The sequence below is a fragment of the Pongo pygmaeus genome, chromosome 17 (assembly GCF_028885625.2).
Source record: "Pongo pygmaeus isolate AG05252 chromosome 17, NHGRI_mPonPyg2-v2.0_pri, whole genome shotgun sequence".
Taxonomy (NCBI): Eukaryota; Metazoa; Chordata; class Mammalia; order Primates; family Hominidae; genus Pongo; species Pongo pygmaeus.
In genome coordinates, this window is record NC_072390.2 from 23,190,458 (window position 1) to 23,210,762 (window position 20,305).

Below are 20,305 nucleotides of genomic sequence, written 5' to 3' on the forward strand. Positions count from 1 at the left end.
CTCAAAGAACACTAGGGTAGGTGCTGCTGTCGTTGTGGTTATCATTGCTCAGAGAAAACCACATCCATTTTGAAATTGAAAGCAATATTGTATGAATGAAAATGTGAAACAACCACAGAAAAAAGACATCTCGTTTTACCGTAAGCTGTGGATATTCATTAGAGAACATCTATCCTGAATTTTTAAGAGTATTCAAAAGTTCACTGATTTCTTTTGAGATTTTTTTAACTTAACATATGATATACTCTTGTTTATTGTAGTTCCTTTATTTGTTTTGTTGGCTACCTGCAAGATATTTCACTGTTTCATGTGTTTCTATTATTGGGTTCTCTTTTATCATCAGTTAAAAGTGAGTCGGTGGAGAACTAACTCATTTTAATGTATCTCATATATTGACTTATTTTAATGAATGAAATTCTTTTAATTAATGAAATATGAAAGCAGTCAATGCACTATATGTATATATATGTACACAAAGAGCAGGCACATGCCACACATATATCGTTTTCTGACCCTAAAGCCTGAAATGCAAAAGTATACCTAGGAATACTCTATGACTTCAGATTATCTAGCTTTTAAATTACTATTTTAAAATATAATTCAGTTTTTACAGGCCAGGTGCGGTGGCTCATGCCTGTAATCCCAGAACTCTGGAAGGCCAAGGAGGGCGGATCACTTGAGGCCAGGAGTTTGAAACCAGCCTGGCCAACATGGTGAAATCCCATCTCTACTAAAAATACAAACATTAGCTGGAGGTGTTGGCGCACACTTGGAATCCCAGCTACTTGGGAGGCTGAGGCATGAGAATTGCTCAAACCTGGGAGGCAGAGATTGCAGTGAGCAATGAGCAGAGATCACGCCACTGCACTCCAACCTAAAGGACAGAGCAAGACTCTGTCAAAGAAAGAAAAAGAAAGAAAAGAAAAGAAAAGAAAGAAAGAAAGAAAGAAAGAAAGGAAGAAAGAAAGAAAGAAAGAAGGAAGGAAGGAAGGAAGGAGAAATGTAATTCAATTTTACAGATTTTTTTTGATCAATAATTTTTGGAAAACCTATGTATGAACTTTTTCCTGATTTTTCAACAACCTAAAATTTTTATTTTTACTTTTTTTAAAGATGGCATCTTAATCTGTTGCCCAGCTGGAGTGCAGTGGTACAAGCATAGCTCATCGCAGCCTTGACCTCCTGGGATCAAGTAATCCTCCTGCCTCAGTCTATCAAGAAGCTAGGACTACAGGTGTGCCACCACACCTGGCTAATTTTTTAATTTAAGAAAATGTTTTGTAGAGACAAGGTTTCAGTATTTTGCCCAGGTTGGTTTGGAACTCCTGGCCTCAAGCAGTCCTCCTCCCTTGCCTCCCAAAGTGCTGAAATTACAGGCATGAGCCACTGTACCCCGCCCTGAAATTGTGAAATAGTAAACAAGTTGAAGACAGTCATTTCCCATTTTAGGATTCTTGGGATACAATGTTTGAATCTTGCCAATCACTTTACCCATGTTCATGAGATTCTAGTGATTTAAAATCTCTGCAAAGGTAGCTCATGTATATTCCTGGGACAGATGTGAGAATTAAAATGGTCAACTGTGTACCTACCTGATATAGGGCCACACAGAACAGGAACAGCACCATGTAGATGATTTTGTACATTACGATTTTGCCCTCGAAGCTGACGAAGAAGAACATGCCTCCGCAGACGTAGATCCAGTACTTGATGAACATGGCCACCACCAGATTGCCCAGGACTTTCATGATGTCCTGCTCATCTTCTTCTTCAGCTTCCTCTTGCTCTACCTTCTTTCTCTCTTGCTTCTCTTCTTTCGCTTCCTCTTCTTCCTCCTTCTCTTTGGGCTCTCCTTCCACTTGTATATCTTGAAGTTCCTCATCTTCAAATAGAAAACTGTGCTGTTATACTTAGCTGGTTATCTGTGCAGAACCACACTTTGACCATGTGCGATAGATGTAGGATGTAGAGGCATGCATTTTCTAAGTTATTGTATAATTTGGATGATTTTAGGCTATTCTCATAAACACGGCAACATTCATAACTAGATTAAAAGTCAATTTTCATAACCTTCTCAAAATACGGTTTACAAGAAAATAAATTTGGTAATACTAATTTATATACAAGATCTTTTTTATTTCTGATATCCAGTGATAGCTTTAAGTACTGTGAGATGTAAAAAATAAATAGGCAACAATAGCACAAATGTAAATGACTATATCAGTTTCAAATTCTAATTGCTTCACGGCTCTAGACAATCCAAGTAGTACTTTACTAAATGTGGTTAATGCTAAGAATCTTAACAAAAAAGCATGTTTTTAAATAACTGAAAATTTAAGAGTTACAGCAAAACATAATTTAATTTAAATTAGATTGAAAGAGTAATTGTAATTTAAGTTTGAAACAATTTAATGGATCAAAATAAAAAACTTATTTTGTGTTGCTTTAAAATATGCTAATACATAAGACTTATCTCTGTGTTACACAGCCTTATATTTGAAGAACTTGAATATTATTTCAAAATAATTTTGGGGGTTAATTTGAATAATTTATTCAAACAACTAGTAGATTCACAGAATGAAGAGAGTGAAAATCAAGTGAGGGCTCAGAGCAATTGTTGATCTCAAATTAACCATTTTTTTACCAAAATTAACTGGTTAATTTAATCACTGTGTTGAACAAAGACATCCAAACTCATATAGGCAAGATTTGAATCTTATAGATAGACTTTTGTTACTGAAAAACAACTCATTGTTTAGGTCTAAATAAGAAACTAAACATAAATATATGTGTGTGTGTATGGAGATATATATATGCCTGTATTCGTTCTTACGGCCACTGGTTTAATCTTAAGGTTACCAGCCCAGCTTCTGTGGACATTTATAGGCTCCTTTTCAAAGACAGTGCTTCTTAACCTCACAATAGTCTTCAATCCATTCTACAAATATTAAATTTACATTTATTGGCATATCTAGGGAGTTAGGGAGCAAGCTGTTCTAATTTTACCTATATAGCAGGTCTAAAATTATCAAGGTGATAACATCATCATCCTGTGTTTTTACATTGTGGTATACTATTGTTAAGAAAGAAGAGAGAAGTTTTAAATGTAAAAGATGTGACTTAGCTCCTTGGTTCCAATACTAACCAGAAGTATAACCTGGGAGGAATCATTTAATTTCTCAGAGCCTCAGTTTTTCTTTCACTGGGAATCACCTTCGTGAGGATCAAACAGCACCTTGCACCTTTTTTTTTGAGAGGGAGACTCGCTCTGTCGCCCAGGCTGGAGTGCAGTGGTGAGGTCTCGGTTCACTGCAAGCTCCGCCTCCCAGGTTCACACCATTCTCCTGCCTCAGCCTCCTGAGTAGCTGGGACTACAGGTGCCCACCACTACGCCCGGCTAGTTTTTTGTATTTTTAGTAGAGGCGGGGTTTCACCGTGTTAGCCAGGATGGTCTTGATCTCCTGACCTCGTGATCCGCCCACCTTGGCCTCCCAAAGGGCTAGGATTACAGGTGTGAGCCACCACGCCCGGCCCAAATGGCACATTTTAAACACTCCTTTGCAACTCTCACATGTACCTCAAAAGTTACACGCTGTAATAACTACCTAATGCTCCAAGTTTATATTCCAGTTTCATTCATTCTGAAGCTTTCTGATGTATTTTGGGGTTCTTTCTCTGTAATTTTGCTGAGCACCAAACTCTCCAGCTGCACATATACACTAATTTACCTTTTTCTTCATTTTCCTGACTGCCAATTTTGACTTCCGATAAAAGAGCTTCCTTTTCTTGCAGAGCTTTTTGCTCTGTGAGGTGCTGCCTCAGCAGTAGCCAAAAAGTAATGGTGAAAAGGATCTGAAAGTAGAGAAGCAGCAAAACAAGAATTAAGCAACCATTTGGAATGTAAAAACATTCAATAAATATAACATTTTCTCCGCATTCCAGAGGGAGCACAATAAATAAACTTTTTTATTGGAGACAGTCAGGTCACCTGCTTGATTTCAGCTGAGATTCACTGCTTTTAAGTCCCTTTTCCGAGGATGCTCCCATGTTTGTGTTGGGTGCCAGAAGCACCACGCAAGTCCTGAGGAAGATGAAACCAACCTTTCTAACAACTTCCACCTGGGCAGGAAATCAGCTGCGACAAGTGTTCTTCCTTGAGGTGCTGGTCCTTGGTTGATTCCCTCCTGAATGTGACGTCATTACAATTGTAAAAGGAAGATGTACTTCTTGCATATACTCCCCTGACTGCAATGTTCCTTATTTTGAAGAATTCCATAGACAGGAAAAGGAAAATTTCATCCCAGAAAATAGAACTCCTTACTATTAATCTTCTAAAGCTGAAGGGACACTAGTTCTAAGTGCCCATACTTTTATAGTAACATTTTCTTAAGGACTAAGAAATCAAAAACCTTTTGATTTGGGGGAACTCTATTGTTTAGGAAATACAGTACCTAACACACAGTAGGTTTATTGCTGTTGTTTTTGTTTGAGAGGGAGTTTTGCTCTGGTTGTCCAGGCTGGAGTGTAATGGAATGATTTCAGCTCACTGCAAAGTCTGCCTCCCGGATTCAAGTGGTTCTCCTGCCTCAGCCTCCCAAGCAGCTGGGATTACAGGCATACACCACCACACCCGGCTAGTTTTTGTATTCTTTTAGTAGAGACGGGGTTTCACCATGTTAGCCAGGCTGGTCTCGAACTCCTGATATCAGGTGATCCGCCTGCCTTGGCCTCCCAAAATGCTGGGATTACAGGCGTAAGCCACCATGCCTGGTCACACACAGTAGGTTTTTAAAAATAGCTTTATTGAGATATAATTCACATACCATACAATTCACCCATTTAAATTGTCTAATTCAGTGGTTTTTAGTATATTCAGAGTTGTGAAACCATCACTGCAATCCATTTTGCAACATTTTCATCAACCCTGTGTAAGAAGCCCCACGGCAGTTGCTTCCTTTTCTCCCTATCTTAGCCCTAGCCAACCACGAATTTACTTTTTGTCTCTATAGATTTGCCTAATCCTATCTCAGCCCTAGCCAACCATGAATTTACTTTTTGTCTCTACAGATTTGCCTAATCTGGAAATTTTATATGAATGAAATTCTATAATATGTAGCCTTTCATAAATGGATTGTTTTTACTTAGCATAATGTTTTCTAGGTTGATCCACTGGTAGCATGCACAGTTCTTTATCCCTTTTAAATACCCAATAATACTCCATTGCATGGCCATACAACATTTTATCCTTTCATTTGTTAATAGGCATTTGGATCATTTTTATATTTTAGCTATGATGGATAATGCTGCTATGAACATTCACATACAAGTTTTTGTGTGGACAGACGGTTTCAATCCTCCTGGGTAAATGAACCTAGGACTGGAATTGCTGGTCTTATGGAAATTTTATGTTTAACATTTTGAGGAACTGGCACTTTGTTTTCCATAGTTGCTGCACCATTTTACATTCCCACCAGCAGTGTGTGACCATTTCAACTTCTCCATGTCCTCAGTAGCACTGGTTATTATCTGCCTTTTTAAAAATTATAGCCATTCTGGCTGGGCACGGTGGCTCATGCCTGTAATCCCAGCACTTTGGGAGGCCGAGGCAGGTGGATCATGAGATCAGGAGATCGAGACCATCCTGGCTAACACGGTGAAACCCCGTCTCTACTAAAAAAAATACAAAAAAAATTAGCTGGGTGTGGTAGTGGGCGCCTGTAGTCCCAGCTACTCTGGAGGCTGAGGCAGGAGAATGGCATGAACTCGGGAGGCGGAGCTTGCAGTGAGCCGAGATCACGCCACTGCACTCCAGCCTGGGATACAGAGTGAAACTCCGTCTCAAAAAAAAAAAAATGTGTTTTACAAATGTTATTGTAATAGAAATGTTATAAGCCTGGAGATGTATTACTATCTTCTATGACAAAACCTTGCACTTTTTCTGAGTTCCTGGGTGTGTTAAAATATAAGTGCAGACCTAGGTTCCCGGAATAACTCTTTTTTTCCATGAGTAACAAATTTATTTCCCAAATAATGTTTTCCTCCTAAAGAACTGGAGACGATTCAACTAGTGACTTGACATGCAATTTTAGCAGTTTCATTGCTATTTGGAGTGAGACTGTGATGAATTTACACAATCAAAAGAAAATAATTTTGATTTTTAAAATAGAATAAGACTAAGTTACCAATTGTGTGTGAATACGTGTGTGTGGGTCTGTGTTTAAGAGGAAAGAGGGAGAGAGAGTAAAAGAAAAGAGTGTTAGATGAAGGTGCCTTGTAAGTGAGAGTATAACGTGGGATTTTCAGCATGGAGCAGGGTGAGGAGAAGAAGCAGGCTTAGGAGTTTGGGATGAATGAATCAATGAATGAAATTCCTTTGGTCTATGAACACAGGGGTTATATTCTCACCTCTGTCACTAGAATTCACCTGTTGGAATATGTTTCATTTACCCCAGTAGCTCTTCACCCAAAAATCTGTTACGAAGACCAAACTCTGCCCTAGTCTACTCTACGCCATTTACACCTGATTGCCTTGGATATGGGGTGTGTGACAACCATTAAAGCAGGCAGTTGCTCCCAGGAAAGGTGAATTTTATGTGATGTAAATGACCATCTCCTCCAAAGACACTAATTTCCAAGACCCATTCAATATATACACGTTTATTTTTACTGTCTTAAAACTAAGTTATTAACACAAAGGGAATGTGTGTTTAGTCTGCCATTCTGTTAACAAAACAAACAGTAAGTTGGGAAACCTAATCTTTTGAAATAAAACTGTTAAAATGACCCATGAAAACAAATGAGTAATGAGAAGAGTATGAACATTCTAACTCAGATAAAAACATATCATATAATCAGTAGAAGAAAAACAGCAAGTGTCATACTTAATTTTTGCTGCTAAAAATGTTCTTTAGGAAAGAATTGGAGAAAAACGTCATGAATAATCAATACTTATCTGTGACACTAATGCACTAAGCATGTTTTATAAAATGATAATCAAAGACAGCCCTGTAACCCCTTAACACATTTTACACTGTATTTTCCTATTTTCACACCTAATTTTTACTCTAGTAGGATTTATACAAGTTTTCTTTGAGTGGAAAACATTGTCATTCCTAAGTAAAAGCTAAATCACGGTGTAATATATGTTCATGTTTAAATTATAGAGGCCTCTAAGCACTGCAAGTTGTTTCTTACAGTCCCATGTTTGTTCGTTTTTATAAAGCAGTGAATATTTGGAACCTGTTTTTGTAAGGTTTCTCTTGGATACGATTATGATGATGATTATGGTTTTGTGTCATTGTTTTGTTTTATTGTATTCTATTCACTTACTTTGGAAGCAAGTTCTCCTGGCTCTTTCTTTTCTAAAAATCCTGGAACTTTTTTAATTTCAGGAAGTTCAAAACTCCATATATACTGTAATATCAACAATAGGTTTCCATAAACCACCATGAAGGGAGAGCTGATCATGGCATATTTTCTTCTGTTGCGAATCATCCAAAGAGTGCACGACCAGATCAGCAGCACGAAGGTCAGCCAGCTGTGATAGGTGATGCTCCAGGCCTCCAGAGGACAGAAAAGGAAACACGACCATGGTCAACACAATGCTCAGTCCTCCCACCCTGGTAAGGTAAAAACTATCTAAAAAGAAAAGACTGTAATACTCAAACCAGGGAGAGTAGAGAGTTGTGGTGGAGTGACGGAGACCCCAAGCCGTGGAGTGGTGGCTTAGAAGGCAGGAGGTTTTAAAGCCTTAACATTGTAGCTCCATTAACACAGCAGAATGGTACCAGGCAAGGGCACATTTTTAATGAAGGATTGTGTTGTTTTTACAATCGACTTTTTTCAGTTAAGTAACAAAATGTGTATTCAAATATTTTATTTTATTTTATGTTTTTTAGCTCTATTGCTTTAAAGAAAAGACCAAACTTATCTGGCTTAGAGAGAAAAAAAATGGTATACTTTTGTGAGTTCAGAATGAGAGATTTGCTGCAGTTTAAAGGAGCAGTTGATATATAGAAAAAGTCAAAAAGTAACCAAAGAGCACAGAACTAATTTTATTTGAAGAATAGACCTGGCAGTCCCCAAATTAGCCTCTTCAATTTTGTGGTGATTTCTTTTTCCCAGTCTCCTCTCACATGTGGCCGTGTTCCTTATTGGAAACTGAAGTTGAGCACACACAGGTTCATCTGAGAAGCACCTGGACTGAGTGACTGGGGAAACTGTGCCTAGGTTCTATGTCCCTTGAGTTAAATAATTTTTTTATTTTTATCATCAAAGGTGTCCATAGGATCTCACTGTTGACCACAGAATTTGGAAGAGTTGTATTTTAAACAAGAATGTTAGGTTTCTCAAAAATAAATCAAATTTCCCAAGAAAATTTGTTTTTGGGAAAGGGAGAGATTATAGCTTCTTTTATCTTCTCTCTATGGGCCAAGGGTCTATTTTGAAGCTGTGATGTTGCAGATGGTGAGTAGAAACATGCATAAACTGAGAGCTCACAATCAGAAGGTGCTCTAGGGAACCATGGTTGCTTGATGCTCATATTGGTAAAACATTATTGCTGCTGGCCGGGCACGGTGACTCACGCCTGTAATCCCAGCACTTTGGGAGGCCAAGGCGGGTGGATCACGAGGTCAGGAGATCGAGACCATCCCGGCTAACACGCTGAAACCCCGTCTCTACTAAAAATACAAAAAAAAAATTAGCCGGGCGTGGTGGCGGGCGCCTGTAGTCCCAGCTACTACTCGGGAGGCTGAGGCAGAAGAATGGCGTGAACCTGAGAGGTGGAGCTTGCAGTGAGCTGAGATTGTGCCACTGTACTCCAGCCTGGGCAACAAAGCAAGACTCCATCTCAAAAAAAAAAAAAGTTATTGCAGCTAAGAAGGAATAACGTCTCACCGAAATCTAAACAAGATGTGAATATAACTCTCACTATCTGAAACGAATAAAAGCACCCTATGTTAACCTTGAAGACCTTCAATGTCATTTAAAAAAACTAATATGTCCTCTCAAATTGGCAAAATAAGAGATAGTCTGACTTGATAAGCTAATTTGGAAGAAATGTATTAATACTTAAAAGGAGGATAAATAGAATTGAAAAGGACATAATTTTACAATCTGTAGTATAAATATCCCATGAAAAATTAACACAGCTGACCATTCTCTGCCAAGGCATTAGGGGGATCCCTGTACTTCTGCTGGCCCTGAGAAGACAGCAGCACTTAGAGCCAGTGGGACTGTGGTCTCCTTTCTCCAGCACCCTGGCAGCCGCCACTCATACATACCATCATATCATACACACCATCATATCATATTGCACATAGCATCATATACATACCATCATATCATATCATACATACCATCAGATATTGTACACACCATCATATCATACATACCATCATATATCTTACATACCATCATATATGTACTATCATATTATATCATACATACCATCATATCTTATATACCATTATATATGTACCATCATATTATACATACCATCATAGCATACATACCATCATATCATATTATACATATCATCATATTATACATACCATCATATCATACATACCATCATAGCTATGAGGGCACAGATGTAACTTTGTTTCATAATAAATTGGAATACGGAGACCATGGCATGAACTTTGATACTTCTTTTTTCCTCACGGCTCCTTTCTTCTTCAAATTCTTCTTTCTCTTCCTCTTCCTCCTCTCGCTTTTCTAGATGGACAAATACTTTATTTAACTATTTATGCAAACATGTGATGTTTGTATAAATCTTCCAAGCAATGCAGCACATGTATGGTTTTGGTATAGCCTTTTATTTAAGATTTCAGAAATTGTTTCCCATTCATAAAGCCCTTAGAATTCAAACAGAATCAGTAAGTTCTGCCTGGTCAGTGTAATGGGATCCAGCATGTAATAACTGAGAAAGGAAAATTTCCATGTAAGAAGGTATGGAAGGAAGCCTCTAAGCCTGTCATCAGAGCCCCCACCTCCTGGTGTTCATGCTGTTGTGTGGCCCCTCCCCTCAAGTGTGGGTGGGACCTGTGACAGGCTTCTTCTAACACAAATAGGGCACTTTAGAGGGGATGAAGGGTCACTTTCAAGATTCTGTTTAAAAAGACTGTGGTTTTCACCTTGAGTGTTCTCTCTTATTCTCTCACCTGCTTGTCCTCAGACAAGCCAGCTACCATGCTGTAAACAGCCCTATGGGGAGCCCCAGGTGTGAGAACAGATGGCTCTGCCAGCCAGACGTCAGCAAGAGCCTGAGGCCAGCCAATAGCTACACAGTGAGCCTGGGAGCAGATTCTCCCCTCCTCTAACAAGCCTTCAGCTGAGATAGCAGCTTGACTGCAATCTCATGAGCAACCTTGAGCCAGAGGAACCAGCCTAGTGATGCCCAGGTTCCTGGTCCGGAGAAAGTGTGTCATACTAAGTGCTGTTCTAAGCCACTAAGTAGACTGTCCTTTCTGTCTTTCTTGTTCAAATCAAATGGACTATGTATAGGTGGGTTATAGGAGAAAATTTCTTAGCAGCATAAAGAGGTATAAATGACTGAAAAATCAGTGACTGTTCATACTACTCCACATGGGCTCCACAATGAGACGATGGTGTGTCCTTGGCAGAAGCCCACTGGCTCTCATTCCTCCTGCAGTAGGACTGGATGAGCCTGTGGTTTATACAAAAAGTTCCTGGGATCATAGACAGGGGTGAAAACACCAAATCTGATGGATTTTAGAGTTACGGCCATGCTGCTTCTCTGGTGGAAACTTTTTGTATATATAGATTTAATTTTTAAAACCCTTCCAGCCTTTGTTTCACTTTTGAAAGCCCAGTTTATGATTTCAGTATGTCTGGGTTGTCCTTGTCAGCACTCAAAATTCAATTTACTTGTCCACATGAAAGTAATGGGTAAGTAGAAGGTTGTCTAGGCTGTGACCCCAACAGCTCAAACGTCAGAAGCCACAGATGCTGGCTCTTGGGCCCTGTGTGTTTGCTTCTGGTGCCTATGCTCTGAAGAGCACACTGGAAAGCACTGTGTTTCCTTGAACTTTCCAGTTTAAGCCTGAGCTGCAAACTAAAACACATGCATGCAGGAAGCAGAAACAGGGAACGAACCAGTAGAGTTTGAAGCTATGCAGCTCTCAGGTGTCATCATGGGTTGGGTGTGAGGGTGGGGTGGGGGTGGTGGCTGACCTTGATTTAACCTTACTGAGGAATGTCGGATAATATGACTAACCAGTTGTACAGTTAAGTATTAAGAAGCCCTGTGGGGCAACTCCAGGAAGTACTGATACAGAATTATGAAGAACAGACATCAGAATAAACCTGATGAAGAGTTATGCGAAAAGGCCCTTGGAGTAAGCGTGATGTACCATAGATGCAAATTGGAGAGCTGCTGGCCACTCACTAAAGGCAGGACAAGGTCTAAGAACTCTGGCTGTAGTTACATACAAATAGAGATGCAAATCCACTCTAGTTTTACAGTCACTTTGTAATTCTGTCTTTATGGATTGGTGACGGGCAATTGGTCCCTTGCAGGGACAATGACAATAGAGGTCCAGCTAACTGCTCTTTTGTAGAGGTGAGGGACTAGTGTTGCCAGACCTTCATATTCTTCACGGGATTCCAGAAGTGTCCATTTCTAGGTCAGAGGTGCAGCTTTTTAAATGATGGCTATTTAAATTTTTTTTTTAATGCTGTGCAGACCAAAAATCAAATCTGAGACTGAAACTCAGCCCCAAGCCACCGATTTGTCATCTTTAGTAATATTGCTCTCCTTCAACATAAACAACTGAAAGAAAAGGGAGAAAAAAACCTTGCAAAAGTTAAGACAACCTCATTTTTTTAAAAATGGACAAAAAAAGGACTCTTAAAAAACACTCAGCCAGGTGCGGTGGCCCAAGCCTGTAGTCCTAGAAGTTTGGGAGGCCAAGGCAGGTGGATTGCCTGAGCTCAGGAGTTTGAGACCAGTCTGGGCAACACGGTGAAACCCAGTCTCTACTAAAATACAAAAAATTAGCCAGGCGTGGTGGTGGGCACCTGTAGTCCCAGCTACTCGGGAGGCTGAGGCAGGAGAATGGCGTGAACCCAGGAGGTAAAGGTTGCAGTGAGCCGAGATCATGCCATTGCACTCCAGCCTGGGAGACAGAGCGAGACTCTGTCTCAAAAAAAAAAAAAAAAAAAAAAAAAAAATTCATACATTAACCAGGAAAACCATTGACCATAATTACAATATCAACTAAAAGAAAGACCAACATATGTATAGATGCTATGCCTAAGTTGACATGTTTAAAATACTGTTTTCACCTTTTATTTTAAAAGTTTACCCCAATTATGTCACTTACTTTGTATGCAAGGATAGAACACAACTAGCAATATGCTGGGGCAAAATGCAGGCAGAACTTAAAGAAGTGAGTTTAATGATACTGACATGGATACAGTTTTTAAAAAAAATCAAATAAGCAACAACAACAAAAAGACAGAGAGAGGCCAAGCTTCTAAATGAGGGAGAGGTGCGACCCTGAGTGCAGGGCTGGCTCCTACCTGAGGATTCATCAGAGGGCTCCCACCGGTACTGAGGGGTGGAGTAGAGGTCGGCTTTGCCGGGGCCGTTCTCCATGGGCAGGCTGGGGTGGATAGTGTGGTAATCCACAGGGTTGCCATTCACAGTCACCAGCAGGCCCTGCCGGGAGTGCAGAGAAAGGGACACCTGTTACAGCAGCTCTGGGTTTTCAATGTAGACATACCCCCACTTCCCTTCCTCCACCCTAACCGAACAGTGAGGAGTTGATTGCAAGCTGAATAACTTAGCCAATTGTCCAAATATTTTAGAAAGGGGAATCTCGTACATTCCCTCTCCAACTCTAGTCTCCACAGAGTGATCGCAGGAAAATGTGCATCTGATCTTGTTGCACTTTGCCAAAAACCATGCTTTGCACCTGCTGTCCTCAGTATGAAGAGCAAACTCTTGTAAATGGCTGAAGGAGGCCTTCAAGATTTGGTCTGATCTTTCCAGCCTCAGCCTTTGCTACTGTCCACCTCTCATCCATCCCTCCTTCTATATGGGACTCTAGACCTTTCTTGGGCTGTGGTCCAGCATAGTCCTGCCTATGCCGTATGTGGCTCTGCACAGGACTAATGCAAACATCCCTTGGATCTCAGCTAAGGCATCACACTCTGGGGATCTCTGCCTGACTGCAGGTTGCTATGTCCTTACCACACCACTAAGTACAACTGCCTGTTTCCTCCTTCTTGTCTCGTTGGCTTTACAATTTTTGAGATAAACATAACACCCACCAATACATACGTGTATGTGCGCCCATGGGCATGCAAAACTTCCTACTTATGTAATAGGCATAGCTACAGAAAAAAACACTTTTTAAAAAGCCCACAAAGCTTCTTAAAATTTAAATGTATTTTGTATGATTATACTCAATCTCATTTTAACAGCAATCTACCAGATATAATTTATGCTCAAAAATGGAAAAGCTTATGGAAATTTTAATGGATCATTAAAATAGACTCAAAGGAGCTACTTCCATTTGTTGCCTTTACATCACTTACACATGCATAAATGATAATTCTAAGGGTATACTAACATCAGATGGTTTGTAGTCATCCTGGGTCATGGATAAAAGCTGCAAAAAGCAATGTGGGAAAGCATGTTAGTAAGGAAGCTGAAAGCATTTTACTGTTTATGTATCTATAAAGTTTTACTATGCACAAACCCATTCTCTTTAACTTGCTGCTTGCTCGTATATTAAAATTGCCATGCAAAATATAAAGGGACAAATAAATGAGCTGGATGCTGCTGTTTATGACAACTATTTCACAGCTCTTGATGTTAATGTTTAGTTATACAGCAGGTAAGCAACTACATGTCTATAAATGTTACCATGTTTTTCAAGGTTATGTTCTACAAGAATAAGCTGTTTAGTTTTATACCCCTTTGAGACATCTGCAGAATTCTGAATGTATTTATATTTCAAGAAATAGAATTTTCATAATAAAGAAAAATTGGGCCAGGCCCCGTGGCTCACGCATGTAATCCCAGCACTTTGAGAGTCCGAGGCAGGCGGATCACGAGGCCAGGAGATTGAGACCATCCTGGCTAACACAGTGAAACCCCGTCTCTACTGAAAATACAAAAAATTAGCCGGGCGTGGTGGTGGGTGCCTGTAGTCCCAGACACTCGGGAGGCTGAGGCAGGAGAATGGCGTAAACCCGGGAGGCGGAGCTTGCAGTGAGCCGAGATCGCGCCACTGCACTCCAGCTTGGGTGACAGAGCGAGACTCTGTCTCAAAAAAAAAAAAAAAAAGAAAAGAAAAATTGATTTGTAATGTGGTTTGAGATTACTTTAAGATTTGCGTACTGCCTACAACAAAATGATTATTAATATGACTACTTTTTAACTAGTAATACATTACTACCAGGTGATTTGGGCTTCCCCCAAATAATAATTAGCACAGCAAGTGGTTCTACCACAATTTTAGGTCAGGACTCATTTGCATTCTTAAAAATCACTGAGGGTCCCAAAGAGACTTAATTTATGTGGGTTCTATCTATCAATTATCTACCATATGAGAAATTAGACCAGGTAGTCTTAAAATATTTATTTACTTATGTATTTATTCATTAAAAATTTTAAAAACCCATTATGTGTTAGTATAAATGAATTATTTAAATAGCTATATTTTTTAAAACAGTGAAGACAGTGTCATTGTTTTATAATTTTGCATATCTATTTAATGTCTAGCTTAATAAAAGACAACCAGATTTTCACATCTGTTTCTGCATTCAATCTGTTGTGATGTGGTGTTCCGGTTGAAGTAGATAAAGAAAATCTAGCTTCACATAGGTATGCAATTTGGTCAAAAAGAAGTATTTTAGGGCCGGGTGCAGTGACTTATGCCTGTAACCCTAGCACTTTGGAAGACTGAGGCAGGCAGATTGCCTAAGCTCAGGAGTTCAAGACCAGCCAGGGCAACATGGCAAAACCACATCTCTACTAAAAATTCAAAAAAATTAGCCAGGCATGGTGGCACATGCCTATAGTCCCAGCTACTTGGGAGGTTGATTCAGGAGAATCGCTTGAACCCAGGAGGCGGAGGTTGCAGTGAGCCAAGATCGCACCACTGCACTCCAGCCTGGGCGACAGAGTGAGACTCTGTTGCCAAAAAAAAAAAAAGTATTTTAATAGTCTATCCAAATAACTGTGGACAGTCTTTTCTACTCGATCAGACTCAACCAGTGTAGAGTCTTGAATGTCAGTTGTAGTGCAGAATCTGCAACCATATCTGAATTTTTCATACTCTGCTACCTTAAAACCCATTGGCATATCATGCACCCCGACTGGATCATTTATCCACACGCTGTCATGTCGGGTGGTGGTGATTCAGAAACTGCTGTTTCAGTGAGATACAGGTATTGACTCTACCAAATACTGGCAAGTTTCAGTATGCAATGTGTAAAAAGCACATTTGTCAATATCACCTCATCTCATCAGAAAAGTCCTCAAATATTGGAAAGTTTTTAAGCCCTCAGTAGATATGAGTTTCCAAAATTCTGATTTTTACTCAAATGCTTAAATTATATCACTGGTAACAATTATTGTCCGTTGTTTGCTTCAAAGTGATGAGCTCACTTCATTTATTTTCAAGTAATTGTCTGCCAAATACCCGAATCAACCAAATACCCAACAGAGTAAAATTATTTTCTGCAATATAGTTCAGCACCGAAATAGTCCCCCTCCAGTGCTAACAGGTTGCTTTGCTACTTTTGTTCGTTTTAATTACAAAATTATTTTTTTAATAGGAACATTCTTTTTAAGATTAGGAGATTTCAGTAGAAAGCATGGAAATATAAAATGATGTTCTTGACGGGACCTGGATATTTTCTTTGGAAATAGTTTTCCCTCTCTGGTACTAACTCTCCTAAATCACTGTTTCTATAAACTACAAGCAACCTGAATATGATATGATATATAAGATATTATAAGGCTCATATTCAACAGTAAAATACAAAAACAGAAAAATTAGGCAATGGAAATCGCTTTCATCATGGCTTACTTTTCTCTCATCGGTGGGGTAATGGGTTGCGTACCACAGGCTCCGCCTCCTCTCCGCTGTTATTTGGATGGGGCTACAAGCCAGGGCTTTGTCCTCTTCTTTGGTCCTCTCATCCTGCACCTGAAACACAGAGACAGGATCAGTCTTGCTTCCTGAGGCAGTTCCCTAGGCAGCCTGGGTGGCCAAGACAGAGCTTTTCATTTTGGCTCAATATGATGACTTTTCAAAGTGAATGTTTACAATACACAGGATTTTGTCAAGACACTTTAAAAAATGACAAAAATGCTCCCCTGTAATTGATAAGTACATCAATATTAAATGTCCCCTGATTCTACTAAGCCCCATGCATTACAGAATATGCTCAATTGTTAAATATCCACAGCTTTTCCACGTGCATTCTCAACTACACTCAAAAGCAGCAATGCACATGGCTCTTAGCGTAAGAGCCTTCACAAAGGTGCGCAGTTAACCGTGTAAGCCAGCTGCTGGCAATCTTCAATTAAGACTGGATGTATTGAAGGCAGAATCATCTAGAGCTCACACAGCACTAAGCAAGAGTATATCTATGCACATGAGACATTTGCCTAAATTAGACAACTGGTCTAGGAAAGGTGATAGAGAGGAATATGAGGAACAGAAGCGCTTCGGTGCCTTAGCATGTTTTCTCAACAAAAGTGTCCTAGTAAAAAGGGCAGTCATGTGTCACTGATACTGGAGTGGAGTGGACTTAGTCTCATTGTCTGGGTCCCAGTGCACCAGAGTAGAACTCCTAAGCAGGGCACCCTAACTCCCTGGGTGGGGCGTTACGTTTGCCAGATGGGGGCCACCTACTACACTGAAGTCTCGACACTGCCTTTTCTCTCTCTCTTTTTCAGACATGTTTCATAGATGTCTACTTCAGCACTCATATTTGGTGGCCGGCATTTTTCATTAAATGCACCAGGTCACCTGGAACTATGATATAATCAGCTTCTTTTTCTCATTGACTCAATGCAACGGGCCTTCTGTCCCAGCCCATTTGAAATAGAGCCCACGTGAAATGTTGATGATAGTGTGAAGCCCCCTTCTCTACATACTCCTGCAGACCTTGTGATTTATAACATTGCTATTGCTGTGTGGCCTATAGCCTAGATGGTCTTCCTGTCTCTCTCTCTGCCTACCTTTGCTTGCCAGACAGCACACGGCAGTGGAAGCAGAATATCACACGGGCCCAAAGTTATAACGGAGCCCTCATCAAGCTACTGCATTATCCGAGAGATGACATGGGATATCCCAGAGAAAGCAAATGGGCTGGGAAATCTTAATAACTAGAAAGCCTTAAAGTAATTTCCATAATGTGCAAGACATTGTTCAGAAATAGTTCCCATCGTGGTGGCTCACGCCTGTAATCCCAGCACTTTGGGAGGCCAAGGCGAGTGAATTACCTGAGCTCAGGAGTTCGAGACCAGCCTGGCCAACATGGCGAAACCCCGTCTCTACTAAAAATACAAAAAAATTAGCCAGGCGTGGTGTCGGGCACCTGTAATCCCAGCTACTCAGGAGGCTGAGGCAGGAGAATTGCTTGAACCCAGGAGGCAGAGGTTGCGGTGAGCCGAGATCATGCCATTGCACTCCAGCCTGGGCAACAAGGGTGAAACTCCATCTCAAAAATATATATATGTATATTTAATTTTTTATGTACATGTTTTTATTTGTGAATATATACATATACATATGCATGTTTGTGGAAGAATTGGACACAATTTTAATGATTCTGCTGGCACAGTCAAATTTTAGAAGAGAACTGAAGAAAAATATAACACACCATAACTGGGATTCCTTACCACCCATAAATCATTTTGTTACTATACAACTGTCATCAGTGGCCTAAAAGAAAGATGATCCAAGAGAACCCTGCTAACAAGGATGGCCTCTGAGACCCTAATCCCACAGATGGCTGTTAGCCACTGAGATGGGGAGGAGGTACCATATAGGAGGAAGACAGCACCATCCTCATTTCTGCAGGTGGTGCTTCTATCAGGGATGACCGGAGGCATGCGCCTCCTGCAGTTTTACAGTTACTATCTGATTTACATCCTGCTTGCTTCTCTTGGACCGTTTTTCTTTTTTAGAATGCACAGCTCTCTAAGTGGGGCCCTGCCTACTGAAGTCGTTGCTCTATGCCGGCCCCTAGGCTAGTTTCAGACCCAGCTGGCCTTCCATAATATTCATTGACTGGCTGACTGATGAACGTGTGGGAATGGTCTGTGGGTACAAAGACAGACAGAGAAAGTAGGGAACTTCTGCAGGGCCCCAGGCTAGAAGCGATTCGGAGGAGGGGGGACTGGAATGCAGAGACTCAGGCTGGGCCATGCTCATGAGAACTGTCCCCAGCTGTGGGGTTCCCCGCAGGTGGGGCCTGAAAAGTTGCGGCCACCCTGTCTACACAGCTTGTCTCCTTCATGTGCCAATAAGCAACCTTGCAACCTGGCTCCTGACAGTCATTTAGGGGAAAGAAAAGCAGGCTGATATTTTCTGTCACTGAAGGAGAAAAGAGAGAAGAGAAGCCACCCAGGTTTCAGTCCTCCCCTCAGAAATGCTGTGTCCTTGTTCATATTTTCATAGGGAATAAACACCCTCAGTTGTGCTGGAAGGAATATTCGAATCCCCATCCCTCACAAGGGGATACTCAGGAGGCAACAGGCACCACCAAGAGCTGGGCTGTCACTCCCACATCTTCACAGGCTAAGAGCGCTGGAGGAGATTTGGGAAACACCAGACCCCTTGATAACAGGGGTGTGTGTCTCTAAGAACTGAGCTTTGTTGTCAAATGTGGATTAGAATCTGATTTGTACCATCCAATAAATGTGTGATTTTAGAAAAACTGGCATCTCTAACCTCATTTTCCTCATCTGTAAATGCATATAATACCTATTCTATTGATTAGAGTTGTTTAGTTTATTAAATGAGATAATGTATGACATGGCATATTACAGTAAGTGATCAGCAAAAATGAGTCTTCCATTCTTCTCACTGCCTGCCATTCTTACCAGCACTTTGCGGTAGTAAAGGGAAGCTAGTCTTTGATCTGGTAGTATTTATATTCACTTAATACTCTTTGCAGAATTGAAACATCATACCCAGAACACTAGAGTTGTGTTGGAATACAGTATTGATTAGTCAGTAGAGAACAGGAGTGAATCATTTCACCTGGAGATTCAAGGTTACTTTGCAGACAAGATCATGAAAACGTTTTTGTCCTTACAAGGGGCTCTTGCAGCCAGATGCGGATCAGGGTGGCCAGAGTGTAGTACATCACCAGCAGGAGGATAGGGTTGGCGTGGTGGTACCATGACAGGTCCGGGTTTACTATGATCTTCCAAGTACTCGAACAGTCCGTTTGAATTACTGACTTGATACCAAACAACCTGTTAAAAAACAAAGAAAAATGCTTAAAAGATGCAATAAGCTATATGTCTCCAACACTGAATAAAAGTACTTTGTTTTTGATACATTCGTGAGCTATTCCTAGGTTGATCCATTCTGTTGTAGATATTTCAATTATCCTTCTGTATATGTAACTACATCTTTAAAGAATATATGTGGACATGTATGTATAATATGCATATAATATATACATTCTGTAATCATATGTGTATGTATAAAATTGACATCAACATTAACCAGATGATCTTTACATCAGTTCAAAAATCCAGTTAATACTAAATTCTTGCACATCTATTAGAAATTTGTTTCAATTATTAATTGGCCCTATTAAAACCCTGTATTATAGAAATGCCAAGAATGTGGTAACATGTTACTAGTCCAGCTAAATGAGCAAATATTTTGTTTTTGGCTGGGTTCAGCATTAGTTGTACAAAGCTAGTGTTGACATTATTGGGCTAGTTCTACAGTTTAGTCATGAAAGTCAAATATTATATAGTAAAATTTCTGTAAGATATATTTCTGTCAAATATCATTTATAAGCAATTTGATTTTTTCAAAGCATAGTAACTAATCATTTTCTTTGAAATATGACTTTGAGTCTGTTACATTTTGAAATGGTTTATTTTTATGCCGATTTCTACTAATCAGAATGTGTCTGATTATATAATGGAAAACTGTGTAAAATATGACTCATTTAGAAATTCATTTTGATGGGCAATTTTTCTAAGAAAAGACTCTACTAAATGCATAAAACTTTATAGGTTAAGTGAGTTTCATACCTTTCTACTGTTTGCATCTTTTATTTA

General features: G+C 40.0%; 1 protein-coding gene across 5 annotated transcripts in view; it reads right to left on the bottom strand.

The window, feature by feature from the left end:
• The window catches only part of PIEZO2 (piezo type mechanosensitive ion channel component 2), a 480,117-nt gene that overhangs the window by 117,151 nt on the left and 342,661 nt on the right, over positions 1-20,305 (bottom strand). For 4 of the 5 annotated variants that reach the window (XM_063653383.1, XM_054461214.2, XM_063653382.1 and 1 more), the window contains exons 8-15: positions 19,318-19,480; positions 16,074-16,193; positions 13,605-13,643; positions 12,550-12,688; positions 9,572-9,720; positions 7,330-7,560; positions 3,729-3,852; positions 1,593-1,882 (exon numbers count right to left, since the gene is read on the bottom strand). In XM_063653383.1, coding sequence (XP_063509453.1) covers positions 1,593-1,882; positions 3,729-3,852; positions 7,330-7,560; positions 9,572-9,720; positions 12,550-12,688; positions 13,605-13,643; positions 16,074-16,193; positions 19,318-19,480 — 1,255 coding nt within the window. The remainder of the gene's footprint in view (positions 1-1,592; positions 1,883-3,728; positions 3,853-7,329; positions 7,561-9,571; positions 9,721-12,549; positions 12,689-13,604; positions 13,644-16,073; positions 16,194-19,317; positions 19,481-20,305) is intronic. The other variant, XM_063653380.1, reaches the window with a different exon arrangement.